Below are 18,230 nucleotides of genomic sequence, written 5' to 3'. Positions count from 1 at the left end.
CCCCCCCCCCCCCCCCCCTTGATCCCCCCCATCCCCTATCTCTGTGTATATTGTGGTGACATTTGTTCACTACCCGGGTAGTTGGCTACCTGCAGCTCTGCTCTGTGATCCGACTGCTGCCTCGCACAGAATGGGGCCATTCATTAGGGCAAAGGATCAGGGAAAACACTCACACTCACACACACACACACAGACACACACACTCACACACACCACATCTGATGCTAACCGTGTGAGCATTTTTTGTCTTCATGCAGGTCACAAGCTGTGCGTGTGTGCACTGCTCATGTTTGCTCGCCACTCACCCTGTGAGCACCACCACGAAGTCCATGACGTTCCATCCGTTCCTCAGGTAGGAGTTCTTGTGGAAGGCGAAGCCAAGAGCCAGGATCTTTATTCCAGACTCGAAACAGAAGATCCCAATGAAGTACGGCTCGGTGTCATCCTGAGGGGGGGGGGGGGGGGGGGGAGAAAGGAAAAAGGAGGATGAAGGGAGGTTAAGAAGGAAAAAAGATAAAGTGAGAGAGATGTTGGCAGCTAGAGGATCTGGGGTCTTTTCTAACTTTGTAAATCTATATAAAGGTTAATGTGATATGTTAATTCTGATTAAGAGAAAATAGATTAATTGCACTCAATTTGTAAATGGAATATTTAACTTGCTTTTCACAGCAAATATTGATATGAGATTCGTTTTATTTAATGATCACTTTATACGCACTAATTAAATTCAGTATTGAGTTACCTAACAACTCAATTTTAGACACAACATTCTTATTTATTGTTGTGATAATGCGTCTTTCAAAATACTGCACTGCATAATCCTATACAATATAATGGTAAGTATAAGAATGTGTATGGTTCTCTCGTGTTTTAGTTTTTCGAGGTGAGAAACCATCCTTAGCTGAGTAGCTGCATACATCTCCGCCGAAGCAAAATCAATAAGGACTCTGAACTGTCACCTGGATTTAATCATGTTTACATGCGACCACCACACAGTCCCGTGTCTTTCCAACTTACCAGGCGTTCAGACAGCGGCGTCTTGTCTCCATCGGGCAAATGTTGTTCCAGAGCCAGGACGATGCAGTTGGCGATGATGGTGGCGAGAATCATCCACTCAAATGGAGTGAGGAAGGTCAGTCAAGGAACAAACACTTCAACAACCGTAAATCTGAACAGTAAAAAAGTACAGCTTGGCATGATAGGGGCTTTTAATTTTTTTACATAATCGTAAAATCATGTGAGTCACCGAGATTTGCTGCAATATGCTGCATTGATTAAGATAATCACATCCTTTTGTCAACACATATTTGTGCCTGTTTTCACCAGGGACAGTAAAAAAGCTTAATTAATGAATTGGTGGGAGGAAGTGCAGATACGTCGTCCATCTTTATCTACTGTCTGGTCTTCACACACTTGACAATATGTCGTATCAGTATGACTTTCTAGGTTTGAAGTGGGTCAACGACGGGGCTATCGTCATCACGTTTTTCAATGGACCTCTCTATGCTCAGACAAAGGCACAAACCTGCAATACGGATTCATTACAAGAATGTGTCGATGGAAATAGTGGCAGGACGTGAACAGGACCCAACACTGAGGAACACAAATTAAACCTTTGCAGCGTTTAAAAGTCAGAACAGAATCTAACAGGTCAGACTTAAAAACCTGGACCAGAACTACAGCTCTGAGGGACTGATGTCTGGCCTCTCGCTGACACACACACCCACACACACAGGCACACACACGCACACACACACACACACACACACACGCACACACAAGCTATCATTATGAGTCAGTTAAATATGTTCTGCTAAGTGTATGTTCTGGTAACACACCACCCACACAGAGCAAACAAAACAAATAAACACTCACACAAACAGCAACATGGGGCTGTATGAGAGTGTTAGTGTGAGATGGCGTGGCCTGGAGACTGAGTGAGATTTATTGTGACATCACCGTTTGGCTCCATGTACATAACGTCCGAGGGCGAGTTCACCGAGAGAGAGAGAGAGAGAGAGAGAGAGAGAGAGAGAGAGAGAGAGAGAGAGAGGGAGAGAGAGAAAGGGAGAGAGAGAGAGAGAGAGATACGAAGGAGGGAGTCTCATTGTACAACTAATTTTGTTTGTCACATTCTCTAATGCGCACACACAAACACACACGCACACACACGGAGGCGGTGTCTTTTTAAATCAATCCTCCCGTCTGGTTAAGGTCACAAGATAAATGGTTAGATTTAAAATAGGAGTGAGAGTGAGTGCAGAGAGTGAGCGAGAGAGAGTGAGTGCAGAGAGTGAGCGAGAGAGAGTGAGTGCAGATGTGGAGATGAATGAGGGATCAGGACAGAGGGAGAGACGGACACAGGAAGAAAAAAGACGGTGAGGATAGAAAGATGCCAATTAGGACATTTTAAAAAGAATATAAAGTATAGTGAAGTATCAATATCGACAGTATATAAAGGAGGGATATGAGCACCGGTCTGTTCCTGTTCTATTCTTTCACCCTTTTCCTACTTGCTTGCTTCCTTTGGGAAAAACCATTCCCATGGCAGAGGGGAGGAGGGGAAAGTTTGAATGGTGAAAGAAGAAAGGCAGAGCTATTTATGGAATCGTACGTCCCATGTGTGCGTGTATGTATGTATGGCAGCATGTGTGTATGTGCGTGTGCACCTCGAAGTCGTTTGTTTTCTCCGTTCATGAGCACCGGATCGTACACCTCAATGTGTGTTTGTGTTTACGTGTTTGACCGCTCCACACTGGGACACGTTACTCTAACACCCAGGGCACCATGCAATCAGCTTCCTTGCTCGACCCCAAGCTATGTGTGTGTACTAATGTGAGTGAGTGTACATGATGTATGTTTATTAACGTGTTAGGTTCTAAGAGGCCAGAGTGTCGCAGATTGAAAAAAAAGGGAACGAGAGGGAGAGAGGTAGAGAGGCACTAGGAGGCCGGGGGGGGGGGGGGGGGGGGGGGGGGAACAGATGGAGCCACTGACAAACAGGAAACTGACAATCGAGGATCCACCACTCACCTAATGCAAGTGACAATATACATACAAATACAAACTAGTGAGTACTCGTTGTCCGCCATCTCTGTGGCAAGATCCAATAGATGCTGATGTAGTTTCTGGCCCCACAGGCTGTTAAATATGGAAGTAGGCACTGACCAGTCTGCAAGTAAGTGGCCGCCCAATACTTCTGTCTCTCCTCTCTTCCCTTTCAGGAACTACGATACTGCAACCTGAGCTACTCCTGCACACGTTACAGCCGACTGAAGACTGAAGCAATTGCTAGTTATCATATCAATTTGTGTGATTACCAAGTGAATCAGGCAGGAGAGAGAAGAAGGGAGGCAGGGGAGGAAAGGGCGGAAGAAATGGGAGAGAAAGATGAGACGGAAAAAAAATTCAAACTGGAAATCTGCAATAATACATCTTCCTGACCTCATGTTCGGAGATTTGATTTAAGGTTATCTTGGTTGTACCATATTTCCTCCTAACCAAACTGACGTTCGTAGTTATAGGTGGGTGAAATATTCACAAGAAGCCTCCTGTCTACACATACACACATATGTACAAAATTCAACACATGACTCACGCTGTGCCATAAATAATAATAATAATAATTTTTAATAATAAATCTCCTCTTCCTCCTTCCACAACAGATCGAGCAACATGGCTGAGATAAAATAGGAAGAATCACGGGTGGGAGAGAGAGAGAGAGAGAGAGAAAGAGAGAGAGAGAGAGAGACAGAGAGAGATATCAAGATATGTTGCTCTCATCCTCTCTCTCCCTTCATCTTCTTGATGTTTTCTTCAGTCTCTCTCTTTTTTGCTTCCCTTGTGTCTCTCACTCTACCCATAGTTCTGCACACATTTGCTTTTTATTACCGGGGCAGGTGTGTGTGTGTGTGTATATATATATATAAAGTGTAATGGGGACAGCAGTAGGTCGTAGACGGAGAGGTTCGCCAAGAGAAGAGGAAGTGAGGCCCTCAAAGTCCAACAGTGGAGCCAAATGACGCAAGCACACACGTATATACACACTGGCACTGGCCTTTTCTTAACCTTGTCCATCACCCCTCCGTACAGTCTCCATCCTCCCTCCCTCTCCACCTTCTCTCTACCTCAGTAAAGCCCCCGCCTGCTCCTCACTGATATATTTCTCCCTCTCTCTAACCGGTTAAACCTCATCTCTTTCTCCTGTACATCTCTACTTCCTAATCCCCACACCTTCTTCTATACCTCTATCTGTATGTCTCTTCCTCATTCTTTCCCTCTTCTCTCTCTCTCTCTCTCTCTCTCTCTCTCTCTCTCTCTCTCTCTCTCTCTCTCTCTCTCTCTCTCTCTCTCTCTCTCTCTCTCTCTCTGTCTTTCTCTCTCTCCTGTTTTCTCACATCCCTCCTTCCCATTTTTCCTCCAGCCACCTTTCTGTCATCCAGCACGTCCATCAATCATCCAAATCCCTATCATGCCATCTTCTTTCAATATCGAAAGAGAGAGGGAGAGAGAAGGAAGGAGAGATGCCGCATCAGCGAATGTGCGTGGACACAAACAGCAATGAGAAATAAGGTTGCATGGTAGGGAAATATATGAAAGACTAAATGAAAGAGTGGAAGAGAGAGATAGAGAAAGAATGAAGGAGAGAAAGTGTCCTCTGGGCACAGAATGATTGAAAAGAGTGAGTGGTGAGGAATAAAAAAGAGAGATGGGGAGGGGGGGGGGACGTAGCAGAGAGAAGGAGACAACAGTGAGGAAGAGGGAAGGGCAGAGACGAAGAGCCCGGGAGTGCTGAACGAGGGATAAACTGAGAGAATGACAGAGCGGTGTGAAAGTATTGCGGCATTTTCCTCTTCTGAGCTGGTGTATATGCTCTGTCAAAAGTAGGTTAGTGGCAGAACACACACACACACACACACATAGCAAGGGAGGGGGACTGAAAGGAACATAGGAGAGTGGGTGGGAGGCAATACATCATACTGTCACATACAGTATGTAAGTGTGCCACTGGTATGGAACCACTGCAGCCTTCACCTGCTTCCATGCATCGACACGAGTGAAACGTCTCAGCACCGACAATCACAGGGAGCATAACACTCCCCTGTTATCTAATCAAGCTGCACCAAAATCACACACACTCATAGATATCAGATCCCTAAATAGGCCAGATTTTTCGGCATCAACATCGAGGAATTATTGGAACAAGGAAATTTGTGATAATATCAAACGAACGCTCATCATCTCATAATGTTAAAGCAAAGTGACTCCTGCGTCCGTGCCCTCAAATTTGAATGGTTTCCTCCCCGAACCAAGTGCCATGAAAAACTTGCCAACTAACGAACAAATGCAGATGAAAACATAACTTTCTGTCCCAACCCGCCTGAGCCAGAGAGAGAATTAGCTGAGCCACACCCAAACCCGACAGGCATTCAGATCTCTGTGTCCAAGCCACACCCAAGACCTATGTTTTCCCCAATTACAGGCATTAGAAAATCCAATCAATGTGACTAAAGCCTGAATATCATCTCAAAAATGGTCTCCGAACCCGGCCCGACTCATCGGTACCCAGTGGGACCCAGTGGGTCAGTTATCCACACTATTGTATACTCATATATGTGCTCTACATACATACACCACCTGGAAACTTCACTACGCTACACTTGTCTGCCAATGGAGTCCAGACCAGCTGCTACCCTTTGGGAAGGTGCCAGCCTTCCTATTAATAACACGAAGCATGATGGCACAAGCATGATGGCCGCTCTCACTCACTATTTCTAATAAATACCACCACTCGTATTCGTTTACTGTTTTAACACTTGTATAGCTGAGAAAAACCTGGATCTATAGTAGCAATCAGGTCATTATATAAATCTATAAACTTGACAGCGACGAGGGTCCGGCTTTGCAATCAAGAGAAACTAATGGAGCCACAAGCAGAATGATTAATGTCCAGTATATTGTCTCCTCCCTCTGTTGTGCCTGGTGGTACCAGTGTAAAGAAAGTGTGTTACCTGAACATTTTTTCTCACCCTTTTCCATACACATAAAATAAAACACATGAATGTGTAATTCTAATGTTTTGTGTTATCCTTTACGCGTAGAAAAAGAACATCAGAAGCGGAACTGTCACTTTGCAACCTTCCCTTTTCCTCCTCACTCAGCTTCTATGTGTCCTTCCCTCCTCCCTCCTCCCTCCTCCCTCCTCCCTCCTCCCTCCTCCCTCCGTCCCTCCGTCCCTCTCTCTCCGTTCTGTTACATTATGCAGCAGAGCAGCGGCCGAATAGCTCCAATGATTACTTCATTTTCGTGTCACTTTTCCCTCAGAAGCTATGATTTGATAAAAATGAATGAGATTAAGCGCTGTGGTTGAGACCCATCTAATTATTTCGATAATCAGCAGCCATGAAAGATAAGAGACATGGCTGGAGTGCAAGGGCATCGCACATTTGGGTGCTATGGGCGTTGCGGAAACCCAACTTTCACAAAATAATAGCGAGATTATATCCTATTAAACAAATAGAATGAAAAAACATGTGCATCATCTCATCCGTATTTGTTCAGGGCAGGAAGATAAAGATATAACTTTACACAGGTGAGCAGTCAAATTAAATTAGTTTTAAGATTTGCCCTCATCTTATCACAATCAGAAACACTTTATTGATCCCTGAGGCTAAATTGGGTTTATTACAATAGCTCCAAAAAATTGAAGACATGTAGATAATTAAGAAAAAGGGTGTGCAAACATATGTGCATTTATAAAATCCATGCAAAATGTTTGTATTTACATAAAGGTCATGTGAGTGTCCCACCAATAGATCATATTCAACGAGGGACAACATGACAGCTTCCCAAAAGTGAAGCCACCTGGTGGACGGTTAAAGAACAGCTCATAAATCCTGTCTCCTCTGTGTTAGTTGATGGGACATGGACCAAATTTAAAAAGCAAACATGGTTTTGTTATTTTAGGTATTGTTTGGTTTTAATTAGTTATATGATGCTATAAGAATATGGTGTAACATCGTGGTTGACATCATCCTGATCGATACTCACAGAGTCTGGCTCCCAAAAGATGGCAGCGCTCTTATTCAGGATATTTTGGCTTCATAGTGGGAAGTCAGCCATCTTTATATATAGTCTATGGTCCCACCCTTCAAAAATAATAACATGTCTTGCAGTGTAAGTTTATCTTTATTTAATATTTATGTTTGGAAAATAAGAAGCAGTTTTCCCAATGTTAGGCCAAGACTTAAAAGAGTATAGTGATTCTAGTTTAAAGCCAAGTTTAAAGCCAAGAAGAAGAAAACAAATAAATACAACATGTAATCAATTAAATATAGAATTTCATATTCAAGGAAAGACAATACACTCATTTGACTGTGAGGGCTCTCCACAGCAAGAAAATGGCCTCCGATCTCTAATTGCAAAAAGAGAATCTACTTTTGCTTTCACATTCAACCCACAACCAAACGCAGGACAACAACTTGGAACAAAATACGATCTGGGTAAAACCCCAGGCCAAACAAAACATATAATGATTTCACATTTATTCCACTTTAGCACCGTGTTTGGCTGGTTGCAGAAACAAACAGAAGTGCCTGAAGGCCAGTTTAGCCCTGCTTGGCCTCCCTCGTTCTGATTCAGCATCAGGCGCTGGGTATAGGCGCTGCAGCCTCTCCTCCTCGCTGGCTGTTCCATATGGCATATGTTGTGTCACTATCTCACCCCTGCCACCGCCTCTCGCTTTTCACCCACATACAGCCAAGCTGTCATTTTGCACAAGATGCTGACGCTGGTGTGTGTGTGTGTGTGTGTGTGTGTGTGTGTGTGTCAGTGTGAAGTATGTGACATTTTTAGTTCAGGAATGGTGCTGCAGGTGTGTTGATATGATTGTGTACCTGACAGTACTTGCTGATTTAACTATGTGCACACGTCTGTTTTGTCTGCCAAAGCGTGGGTGCATGTGTGTGCATGTGTCTGTGTGCGCGACTGTGCACCAACACAAGAGCGCAGGGTTTGTCTAGTAACAGCTGAGGCACATGACTAAAGAACACGGACACGGAAAAAAAAAAAGAAAAAAAAATCCATCACAGACCCTTTCTCTCTGTCTCTCTCTCTCTCTCTCTCTCTCTCTCTCTCTCTCTCTCTCTCTCTCTCTCTCTCTCTCTCTCCACGTATCCCAAATACCAAAAATAGCTCTGCCCCACGTCACTGCCCCCCCCCACCCCCCCAACACACACGCACAAACACTCTCAAAGACACACATACCTAATGTGCACCCGCGTCCAAACTAGCCTGCAAGTGAAGCTGAATTATTCAACAGAGCCAGAATGCACAGCTAAGAGAAAGGGAAACGAGAAGAAAACTGCTGAGGGATGGACAGGGAGAGAGAAATATCAATCCTCTGTCCGGTGTGAAGACAATAACCATGGACACACACTGGACCGGCCCAGGGAACCAAGGGGGGGGGGGGGGGGGGGGGTAAAGATATAGAATATTTGTTCTTCTATATCAGATCTTTTAATAGGTTTAAACTTGTCTCAAAATAAAATTACTCCTTTCATTATAACAAGGTTATTTGAGACAATGCAAGGAGACATGTCGTCTGTGCCAAACCTTCATTCTGATCTCCACCGTGTAAAAAGCTTCTCTTTTAAATTCCGACCACATCCGATGTGTCATGTCAGAGAGCAGGCGTCTCAGGATGAAGGTAACAGGCGACGCCTCGTCCGAAGCGGAGTAATGGTGAACTAAGACGGCACTAAATGAATTCGACGTGGTGTAAAACATCTGCACACACAAGGTTTGACTCGGGCAGTGGGCTCAGCAGAATTTGCCAGTGCACGGCTACTGATGGCAGATCATTTCTAGTGTGATTTATTGTCCTGTTGCTATGCAAGCAGCATGTTTCCATATTGATTTTGCTTCCATTGCTCAATCGCCATATATGTTAGAAGGGCCATGCATCAAAGAAACTGCCGACGTGAGGCATTTATCAGACTCGAGAAGCTCAATTTGCAATCTGAATACAGAGTGACCCACACACCTCCCTGACAGCACATTACCAGGTCGCTTTCAATTCACTTTCATTCATTAGGCAATTTGTTAGCGATAAGAATTTAAGCCAGTGGAATATCAGTGATGTCTTACGTAAAGACTTTCCTCTTCATGACCTGCAATCTTTCTTCTAATGGCAAACAAAAAGTTCTTCAGTTTCTATTAGAAAACAATCACACTTGAGTGTTGTGATCTAATTTTGGATGAAAAAAGAAACGAATTCAAATGCAATGATTAAAAGCCTAATACTATACCGAATCATTTGGTCTGAAAGTGAAAAGCTTCATTTGAGTTAATCTGTGAACTTCCTCACATCGTTTCGTTCATCACACGACTTTCTGTGGAAATATCAACTGTTTCAAAAATAAGGGAAGCGAGAGAAAAAACAAGAGGAGTGACAGAGAGAAAGTGAAACCCAGATTCCGCACTACCATGAATTACCTCAGTGTTCATCCACCTCAATGTAAGAACAAGACACACAGATATATTCACCCACTCACACACTCACACACACACACACACACACATAATCGATATTGCAAAGATATTTAGTAAGAAGAAGAAAAACATCTATATAGATTAGGCTTTCTTATAGGTTCAATTTGGTTCTATATCTTCTGGTGTTTACTGTGTGTGTGTGTATGTGTATGTGTTTGTATGTGTGTGCTTATGCAAACCCCAGTGTCGAAATGTGCCTGTAGGGACTCGGGATATGGATCAATTCACACATTTATTACCAGACAGTCAAAGGTATGAGGTAGGCAGATTGAGCCCAGAGGGCACACACACAAACACACACACACACAGACACACACATCACATGCACGCTCACACACACCACATGCACCACTTGTTGCGAGCAAATTACGAGCAAAAAAGAAAAAGTCCCCAGGATTATTTCTGCACCATATCCCCCAAACGTCTAATTGTTTAACAAAAATAAAAAATAAGAATTGTGATAATTTGCTTCACAAAAAGAGGAAACGTCCAATTAGAAGCAGAACAAGATGCAGAGGTGGAGATTGAAGACAACAGAAAGAAATGTCAGAGAGAGAGAGAGAGAGCAAGAGAGAGGGAGAGAGAGAAGAGGAAAAAGTGGCAATTTCAATGTGTGTGTGTGTGTGCAGTTGTGAAATATGTTTAATCTCTTACAGTAAGGAAAGTCTCCTCCCATTCAAGGACCAAAAAAGTAGACCCTACAGGTCTGGTCAAGAGCATCGGTTATGATTTGGATTGGACGTGTCACTGTTGGTTGGGTGAGTGGAGGAATAAACTCTCTGTCAACACAATGCATGTCCAAGCGACACAAACAGGTTGACGTGTGTTCTCGCTGCAGTGTAGCTGCCGGCCAGCCCTGAGCGTTTGTCTCTCCACCACTTTGTGTTAAATGATTTATATGCAGACAGGCAGTTTGATTCCCTCTCTCCCTCTCCATTGTTTCTCATTAGTCCAGTACACTCTATAATGTCTCCGTCTTACTGACTTTCTCCCTCCCTCCTCTATTTCTGTCTCTCCGTCGTCCATCTCTCGACTTCAGCTGCACATTACAGGGACAGAAGCAGCCTTTTACCTCCATCTCTTTCTCTCCCTCTATCTCTCTCTCCTCTGCTTAAGAACAGATCATTATATACCACAAAGTGCAGACTCACACAACTGCCTTTTGCTGGGTGGTGAAGGGTAAGAGGTTGGTGACACTTGATATTAGGGGGTGGGGATCCGGCCGGATACCTCATGATACAATATGTGATACATGGGCCACTTTTCTCAAAATCAAGTCTCTGCATCAACTAAAGAAAATTCGCAGCCTGTTGTTAAGACTCCCTCTGAGCAGAGTACAGTAATGGTGGATCTCTGCTTTGTAAAAGAACGAGAGAAAGAGAAATCACCGTAAGAATGACTGAGCAACATACTGCGATAGACCTGCGAAGGAATAATAAACAACACATGCCTATACCCGACCCCCCCCCACCCCCCCCCCCCCACACACACACACTTGAAAAGATGATGTTAAGTCCGTGTAGTTATCAGCTGACAGTTGCAAGCTGGAGAAAGGCCAATAAATAATTTAGATTCTGCAGTGAACGTAGATCACTGACTCTCCACATCCACCCCAAAACACCCCGGCCCGTCTCTAAGTCTCACTCTGTCTGTCTCTCTTCATCCCTTTTACACTGTGCATAGCCTGACTATGTCTCCCATAGGCCTCCTGGTGTCATGGTACACTAAATATGTAAGGGGGGTTAAAAAATATGCTGCTCACTCACAGACCCTGTGCTCCCTCTCCCCAATTTCCTGACACTTTCAGGAGGAAACGAATACAGCGTGACACCAACCAGTATTTGTTAGCAGCAGCACTAAACTGGTGATAGTGGAGGCGGAGGGCACGATGACAACATGTTTACGCGGATAACACAAAGCACACGACTTCCTATAACTTATGGAACTGGATCAATAGACCACATACGTCAGCCAAGGCGCAACAGTCCTGTTAAATTCAATCGAGTTGCACTAATATCTGCAATTTATCATCGATAACAATCCCGTATATTTGTAATTTTTTTCAATAAGATTCATATATAATGAACACCACATCCTTCCAAGTTTCATAGTTAATCCAGTAGTTTTTGCATAATCCTGCTAATTAACAGACAAACACCAATTAAAAAAAATAACCTCCTTGGCAAAGGTAATGATCTGCAGAGCTGCCTTTAATTAAATGTTTTTATTTTTTAACCACAACATTAGAAACACGACAGAGAAGCAGGAGGAGCTCGACTGCTCAGTGAAACAGCTGAGTCAAGAGATTAAACTCAAATGTCTTGAATGGTCATTTGTTCTCTCATTGATTCTGGGTCATGTATGATCAGATATAGAAGAGGGAGATTAAGGCTCTGATCCTCCCACACACAACACAAATATCCTGTCCATACAATACATACAATGACTAGTTCGCAGGTTTATTCTCAATAATTTCTCTGAATTAATATCCTCTGGTTAAATCATAAAAAACTGATCTGTGTTATATTTCATATTGAGCTCTTTCCTACTATAGATAGCTAGAGCATATATTGACTTCCTCTCCATTTACAACAGCATGGCAAAACACACTTGAGTGTGTGCTGATGACGCATGCAATACCATATGGTGTGCTTGTGTGTGTAATTGTTTGTATGCTTAATTTAATGTGCTGCAGAGGCACATATCTTAAATTTGCTGACAATTGGAAAAATATTTAGAAAGAAACATAAAACCAAATACATGAAACATGCGTTTGGCGGATAACAGGGTTCTCGATACGTTCGTAGAGCCGGTGTATAACCCCTGATATGGATTTCACAAGGTCAAAGGGGCATTAAGGGTCAAAGATCAGATGAGGATTTAATTTCTACAGTCCTATAAGACTTCCTGTGGCGTTTCAAATTTCCCCCAGCATGTAACATAATAACCTTATATATCTGAGCACATTATGAGGACAATAAGAGCACAATCACTACGTAGGATGTTGAATATCTGCACGGTTTTAGTTTACATTTTGTTGCTTTTGGTATATGATTGAATGATGATTATAGATGATTTTCAGAATCATTTTATAAATAGCAATCTCATGGAAATCATCTTGCGATCGTCCTTCTGTGTCTCGTGACGACCTGGTTCGTCAACCAGTGAGTTAGAAAGGCAAAAGGTTCAGTTGAAGGCTACAAAACCATAATGGCACCACATCCAAGGCCCAATAGTTTCAAATTGCACCAACTTGCCCACGTGTATTCAAATCACTACCCTAAATATTCCTTGATTTTTTTTGCATAAAAATCCTTGAATTCTTTCCTGGACAAAATCTATGAAAAATTGTAAATCTTGCTATTTTAAATAATAATCCCCTCGACTAACTTTCATGATAATCCGTCCGGTCTTTTTCATTTGCGTCATCTTACTTACACACAAACCAACCAACAAATAAATGCAAAAAACATATAACCACAACCACAAAGAGAGACAAAACCACTTCTCTGGTTAGAACGCCAATCCTATGTTGGGGGGGTGGGGGGTGATTGTGTATGCCCAGGGCATCTTCACCTGTACCTGGTGATAGTGACCGGATTAATAAGAAACCTTCAAGGCACCAAACTACAAACAGTAAACACCAGCACTGATACCCTGGATGAATCACAGTGGATGTGTGTTGTTCACAGTTCACCTGCATGTGTTCATCCATCCACTGACTGAATGAAGCCTTTCAAACATGTGGGTCCACATCATGTAAACACACCAGCAGGCCTCAGGTAGCTGCTGCCTCACCTCCAGTGAAACCAGACGCCGACATTAGCATTTCTCCCCCCCCTGCAGTTGACCGCTCCGGTCCATGACTTTGCAGGAAGGACTTATTAGATTAACAGCGACGTTTTGTGGAGCCACCGTTTGTTTCCAGCGGCGCCCGGCGGCGTGTGAGGCCGAGGACAGGAAGCTGTGTGGGGGGGCAGAGCCGCACCAGGAGCCGTGGGAGGAGGAGGGCCGGGTCGCACACTTGATGGTTACAGGTGCACGAGCACTGATTTACCGTAAACTGTCAAATAAAAGTCATGTTTAAATAAGCAGTGGGGGGTGGAGTCACCTGCAGCCTTGTTCTGTGCACATTTTTTTTATTATTTTAATTCTCCCTCACATGCCTACAGCTCATAATCTTTGAAAATAGATTGATTGATCATTTTCCTATAAAGGTAAAGGGGAGGAAGACTTATTTTTTAATTTGTATACAAGTTTTGTCCATAAAACAATGTCAATGAAACAATTCATAACTAAAATAAATATAATTTTCATCAAAAGCTGTGTATTTATTTATATATATATTGATATTTTGTTTGTGCAGTGTAGCACTTGAAGAGGAATAACACATATCTGATCGAGGAAAAACAAGTCTTTAGAAGTAAGAGAAATAATAATGCTGCTGTTAATAACATTTAATGAGACGCTTTCTTTCTACCACTTGTTTCATAAAAAAGAAAATGGCACCGTAATGGGTCTGAACTCTGTGGTTCGGATTCTCATTTAGCGACCAACTATTTGTCTACTGTATCTAAATGTGGATGTGAGTGAATAGTTATTTATATGGTTGTCCCATGGGTCCAGAGTCAGTTCACAACTAAATAAAGCTGCAGGTCATATTTCTGCCTGAATAGTGGTTCCGTCAAAATTCACACTTCAGGTGTAAAAGAAAAAGAAACTGTTAACAACAGATCTGCATGTACCTGATAAGACCTCTGTTGGCTGCAGGTTCTGATCATTCCCTTCAAATTCCTCGGTATTTCAACGAACTATTCCACTAATATTTCTGAGCTCTTCTCTGCTTTGTATTAGGGATTAGGATTTACTTAATTGCTGGTTATTAAACTGTCAGTGAGGTATTACACACGTATCAGTAGAGAGAGAAAAACCTCTTAAAATGAGAGGTGTGAGATGGATTTAGACCGAAAGTCAATCTTTGACATCAGCAGGGAAAAAGGTCTGGAAGCTCAACGCCGTTCAAATGAGGCTCACGTGTGATGCACGTATGAGGCGGAGAGGTGCACTGGGGTCTGATGTTAACTCGGATGACCTTTTAACTGAGACAGACCTCGTCCCTACACCACCTCCCGCACAGTAGCTCATTTAGCCTGAGCTAAACTTTTCAAAAAGGACAATTAAACATGAATCGGACAGATTTAATTCAACCCTCGGCAATAAATGAGTAAATTAAGAACTGATTATAAATGAGACATCCGCGGTTTCAAAAACACAAAGAATTTTGTCATTGAAATATCGTTCGATGAAAATTCGGATCTGAAATTGGTGTTTCACCACGAAATCCATTTGGGTCCTTCTTCTGACCTCAGCTTGGTTAGTTTCCCCACATTTAGCCACATGATGACATCATGTATCTCAAACATCCTCAGGCTGGGCCACAATACACCACATTTGGTCAGCATATGAGTAATTGCTCACTTTAGGGAGGGAGGGTAGAAATGATGTTACTATAGGTGCACCTCACCATTTATTACAATCCAGTAAACAGCAACACCGCAAAGCACAGCCGCAGAAATGCAAGAAACCCTATAAGCGTTTATTATTATAGTTTCAAACACTCGACATCAACTAAAATACACAATTCTACTCCTAAAGCTGTTTAAAGATTAGATCAACCAAATCATTTTATCTGGAACAGCACCTCTCAGCTCCTTCACTTTACGGCTTTTCACATTACAACACATATTGAACTGGTTCTCTTCGTGTTTTCGATTATATTTCACACAAACACTGGAGCACAGGGGCGCCCTGGCGTCCCCGGGTTTGTGGCTGACCTTTCATAAATGTCTCTCTCTCTCATTTCCTGTCTTCTTTCCGCGTTCAGCTACCGTATCCGACAAAGATGTGTGACGGCTGCCAGTGTTTTTTTTTCTTCTTTTGAAAGATACCAGCTCTATTCTTGGGTTGTTCCTGCCTCCATCTCCCCCCATGCCCCATGCTGATGGCAAAAACAAGAACACTCAAAGCTGACTGTGTGCTTAATTTAGCTAAAGATGTTTAAGTCTGTGCAATGTTTGTCTTTCACAGAAGACAAATTGTCAGGATGTAAAGCACACAAGTAGCTAAACATAACATTGCCTTATTTCTCATCCACGTGTCCCACTTAGGAATGACAGTAGAGTCCGCATGCACAACCACAGAGCCCTGAAGCTCAAGCAGCTAAATGGAAATCAGCTGTCATTAATTTATTTACACATGTGCTTTTCCAACTGTGACATATCAACATGTGACCTGTTTAAAAAGGTTGTTTTCACGGGACAGAACAAGAAGTGAACTTTAGTTTTCTGTGCAAAACTATCATTCTCACTCGTATTCGTGTTTTATTTAGTTCTATAAAGTATTTTGGAGGCGAAATCTGTGGATATTCAGCATCACATTTATTAAACAACTCTCTCTCTCTCTCTCTCCCTCCCTCCCTTTCTCTCTCTCTCTCTCCCCCTCCCTTTCTCTCTCTCTCTCTCTCTCTCTCTCTCTCTCACTAAAATACATCCGTCATTTAGACTAGTGAATAGAAATGATTCAGAGGCGTTATAAGTAGCTCCTGCAGTTTCCCCGAGCAGCCCAATTAGTGTGTGTAGTTATGTCATAGCGCAGGCATCAGAATGGATCAATACAATCATTATTCCAATTTCCGCTCTTGTCATTAACACTCACACAGAAACTTGCTTTTGTGCTTTTGGACAAATAAACACAAAGCCGAAAAAATTGAGATCTCGCACAATCCCTGCCCAGAATGGTGCAATATGTGCCGGTTTCTATAACAGATGCAAATGTGGAGGAATGCTGCAAATTTGACAATATCACATTCTGTGTTGGTAGTATGCACGCACACACGGGCACACACACACACACACACACACACTCAAACACAAACAAAAACAAAGATTGAAATGATAGCACATTCATTCAGTGACACCTGCATATCATGATAAAGGGGGAGTCTCAAAATATAAACCAAATGATAAAATAACCTAGTGTGTCAATGCACAAGTTATTAAGCTACCATGCTCACACAGCGCCCTCTCTCTCTCTCTCTCTCTCTCTCACACACACACACACACACACACACACACACACACACACACACACACACACACACACTACCTAGAGACACCTGCATCGTGCTGATATGGGAGCTTGTGTGTACACTGCAAGGATACACACACACGATCACACACACAAACGCACATGGACACACACACAAATTGTAGCTGCTTATTTTGATCTCTCTTCCTCTCTCCCACCTTTCCCTCCCTTCCCCCTCTCTCTCCGGTGCCTCCATACCCGCGCTAGGCCTTTAGCCTACTGTACATGCTGTCATCAGCAGCCAGCAGCGCCCCCTAGACACCCCCCCACACCCAACCTCCACTCACTCACACACACTGGGAGCGTATATCAAAGCAGGTCCCAGACCTGTCTGGAAATGACTAACAAATGGAGCTGGTGTTGATTTACAGCCCCATAAAAGAGGCCCCTGGTTCATGTCCCCTTCCCCTTAATTACCTATAAATTAGCCTACATGTCCAGCGTGTCCTGTGGCCCGCCGTGCCCCCTCGCATTGATGCATCTTACACCTTTGACTTTGGGTCTGAGTGTAAAACCTACACCTCACGGAGCAAGAACAAAACAAGTCAGACGTCTGTCAGCACTTTACCTGATCCGCGGGCATGGGCTAACAGCTTTCACTCACTGTACACTGCCAGGAAAAGGATATGGCCATTCGGTGATCTTTTTGGCGTATTTTCTCACGAAGTTGTCCTCACTGAAAATGAACAGCGAGCGGTTGACGGTGAAACAGTTCTGGCGCACGGGGATGGGATTATAGAGGGCCATAGTCCGGGCTCTCTGCGCCATAGACTGCTTGTACATTCTCTGGGTCCCGGGCCCACCGGGTGGACCGTGGCCATGGCCGTGGCCGTGTCCGTGGGGGCCTCCTTGCCTGCTACCACCGCGGCCGCCCTGGCCCCCTGCGCCGGGCCCTCCGCCATACCTGGACTGTACCTCGTCTCCGAACCGAGCCATTCTCTGGACACCGAAAGCCAATCTTCACGAAGCAGCGGAGAAGGAGACCGATAATGCTCAGCTGTGCAGCCACACAACATTACATCCCATCTGGATCGGAACGTCTCATATGCACAACGGGTTGTCTCCTGAGCTTCTGCTGAACACCTGCACCCGGCGAGCAGTTCTGCAGCTCTTGGCTTTAGTAGATGAGGACGCCCATGTACCGTATCCGTCTCTGCGCGTCTGTGCCAGCGGCCGATTGTAGGTGTGAGGAAATTGAGCGTGTGGTCGGCTGGTTGACTGGTTGCAGCGTGTGGTGACTGTGTGGTGTCTCAGTCCCTTCGTGTGTCCGGACAGAGCAGGATTCGTCCCCAGCATGAAATCATGGTGAGACTGTAGCGCGTTAACATGAATGTTTCATGTTCTCCATGGTTCATGCCTGTATCCGAGCGCACAGCCTCCTCAGCCTCTATGAATTTATGTCTTTCCTGCCATGATGCCTTGTAATGACTAAAAGATCTTAAAGATCACACAGGCCTCAATTAACCAAATTGTTAAAAAAATATCGGACTACAGGTATGTGCCTTTACAAACGGCCGTCAGTGGCGTTCGAG

At 43.7% G+C, this 18,230-nt stretch overlaps 1 protein-coding gene across 1 annotated transcript in view; it reads right to left on the bottom strand.

The window, feature by feature from the left end:
* cacna1aa (calcium channel, voltage-dependent, P/Q type, alpha 1A subunit, a) overlaps positions 1 to 17,634 on the bottom strand; it is an 80,584-nt gene extending 62,950 nt beyond the window's left edge. Inside the window, exons 1-3 of the mRNA XM_053444005.1 lie at positions 17,327 to 17,634; positions 1,018 to 1,123; positions 306 to 445 (exon numbers count right to left, since the gene is read on the bottom strand). Of these exons, the coding sequence (XP_053299980.1) occupies positions 306 to 445; positions 1,018 to 1,123; positions 17,327 to 17,634 (554 nt within the window). The remainder of the gene's footprint in view (positions 1 to 305; positions 446 to 1,017; positions 1,124 to 17,326) is intronic.
* Between the last annotated feature and the right edge of the window lie 596 nt (positions 17,635 to 18,230).

This window comes from Pleuronectes platessa, chromosome 16 (assembly GCF_947347685.1).
Source record: "Pleuronectes platessa chromosome 16, fPlePla1.1, whole genome shotgun sequence".
NCBI lineage: Eukaryota > Metazoa > Chordata > Actinopteri > Pleuronectiformes > Pleuronectidae > Pleuronectes > Pleuronectes platessa.
Note: the sequence above shows the minus strand (reverse complement) of the source record. Positions and strands in the feature narration are given on the sequence as shown.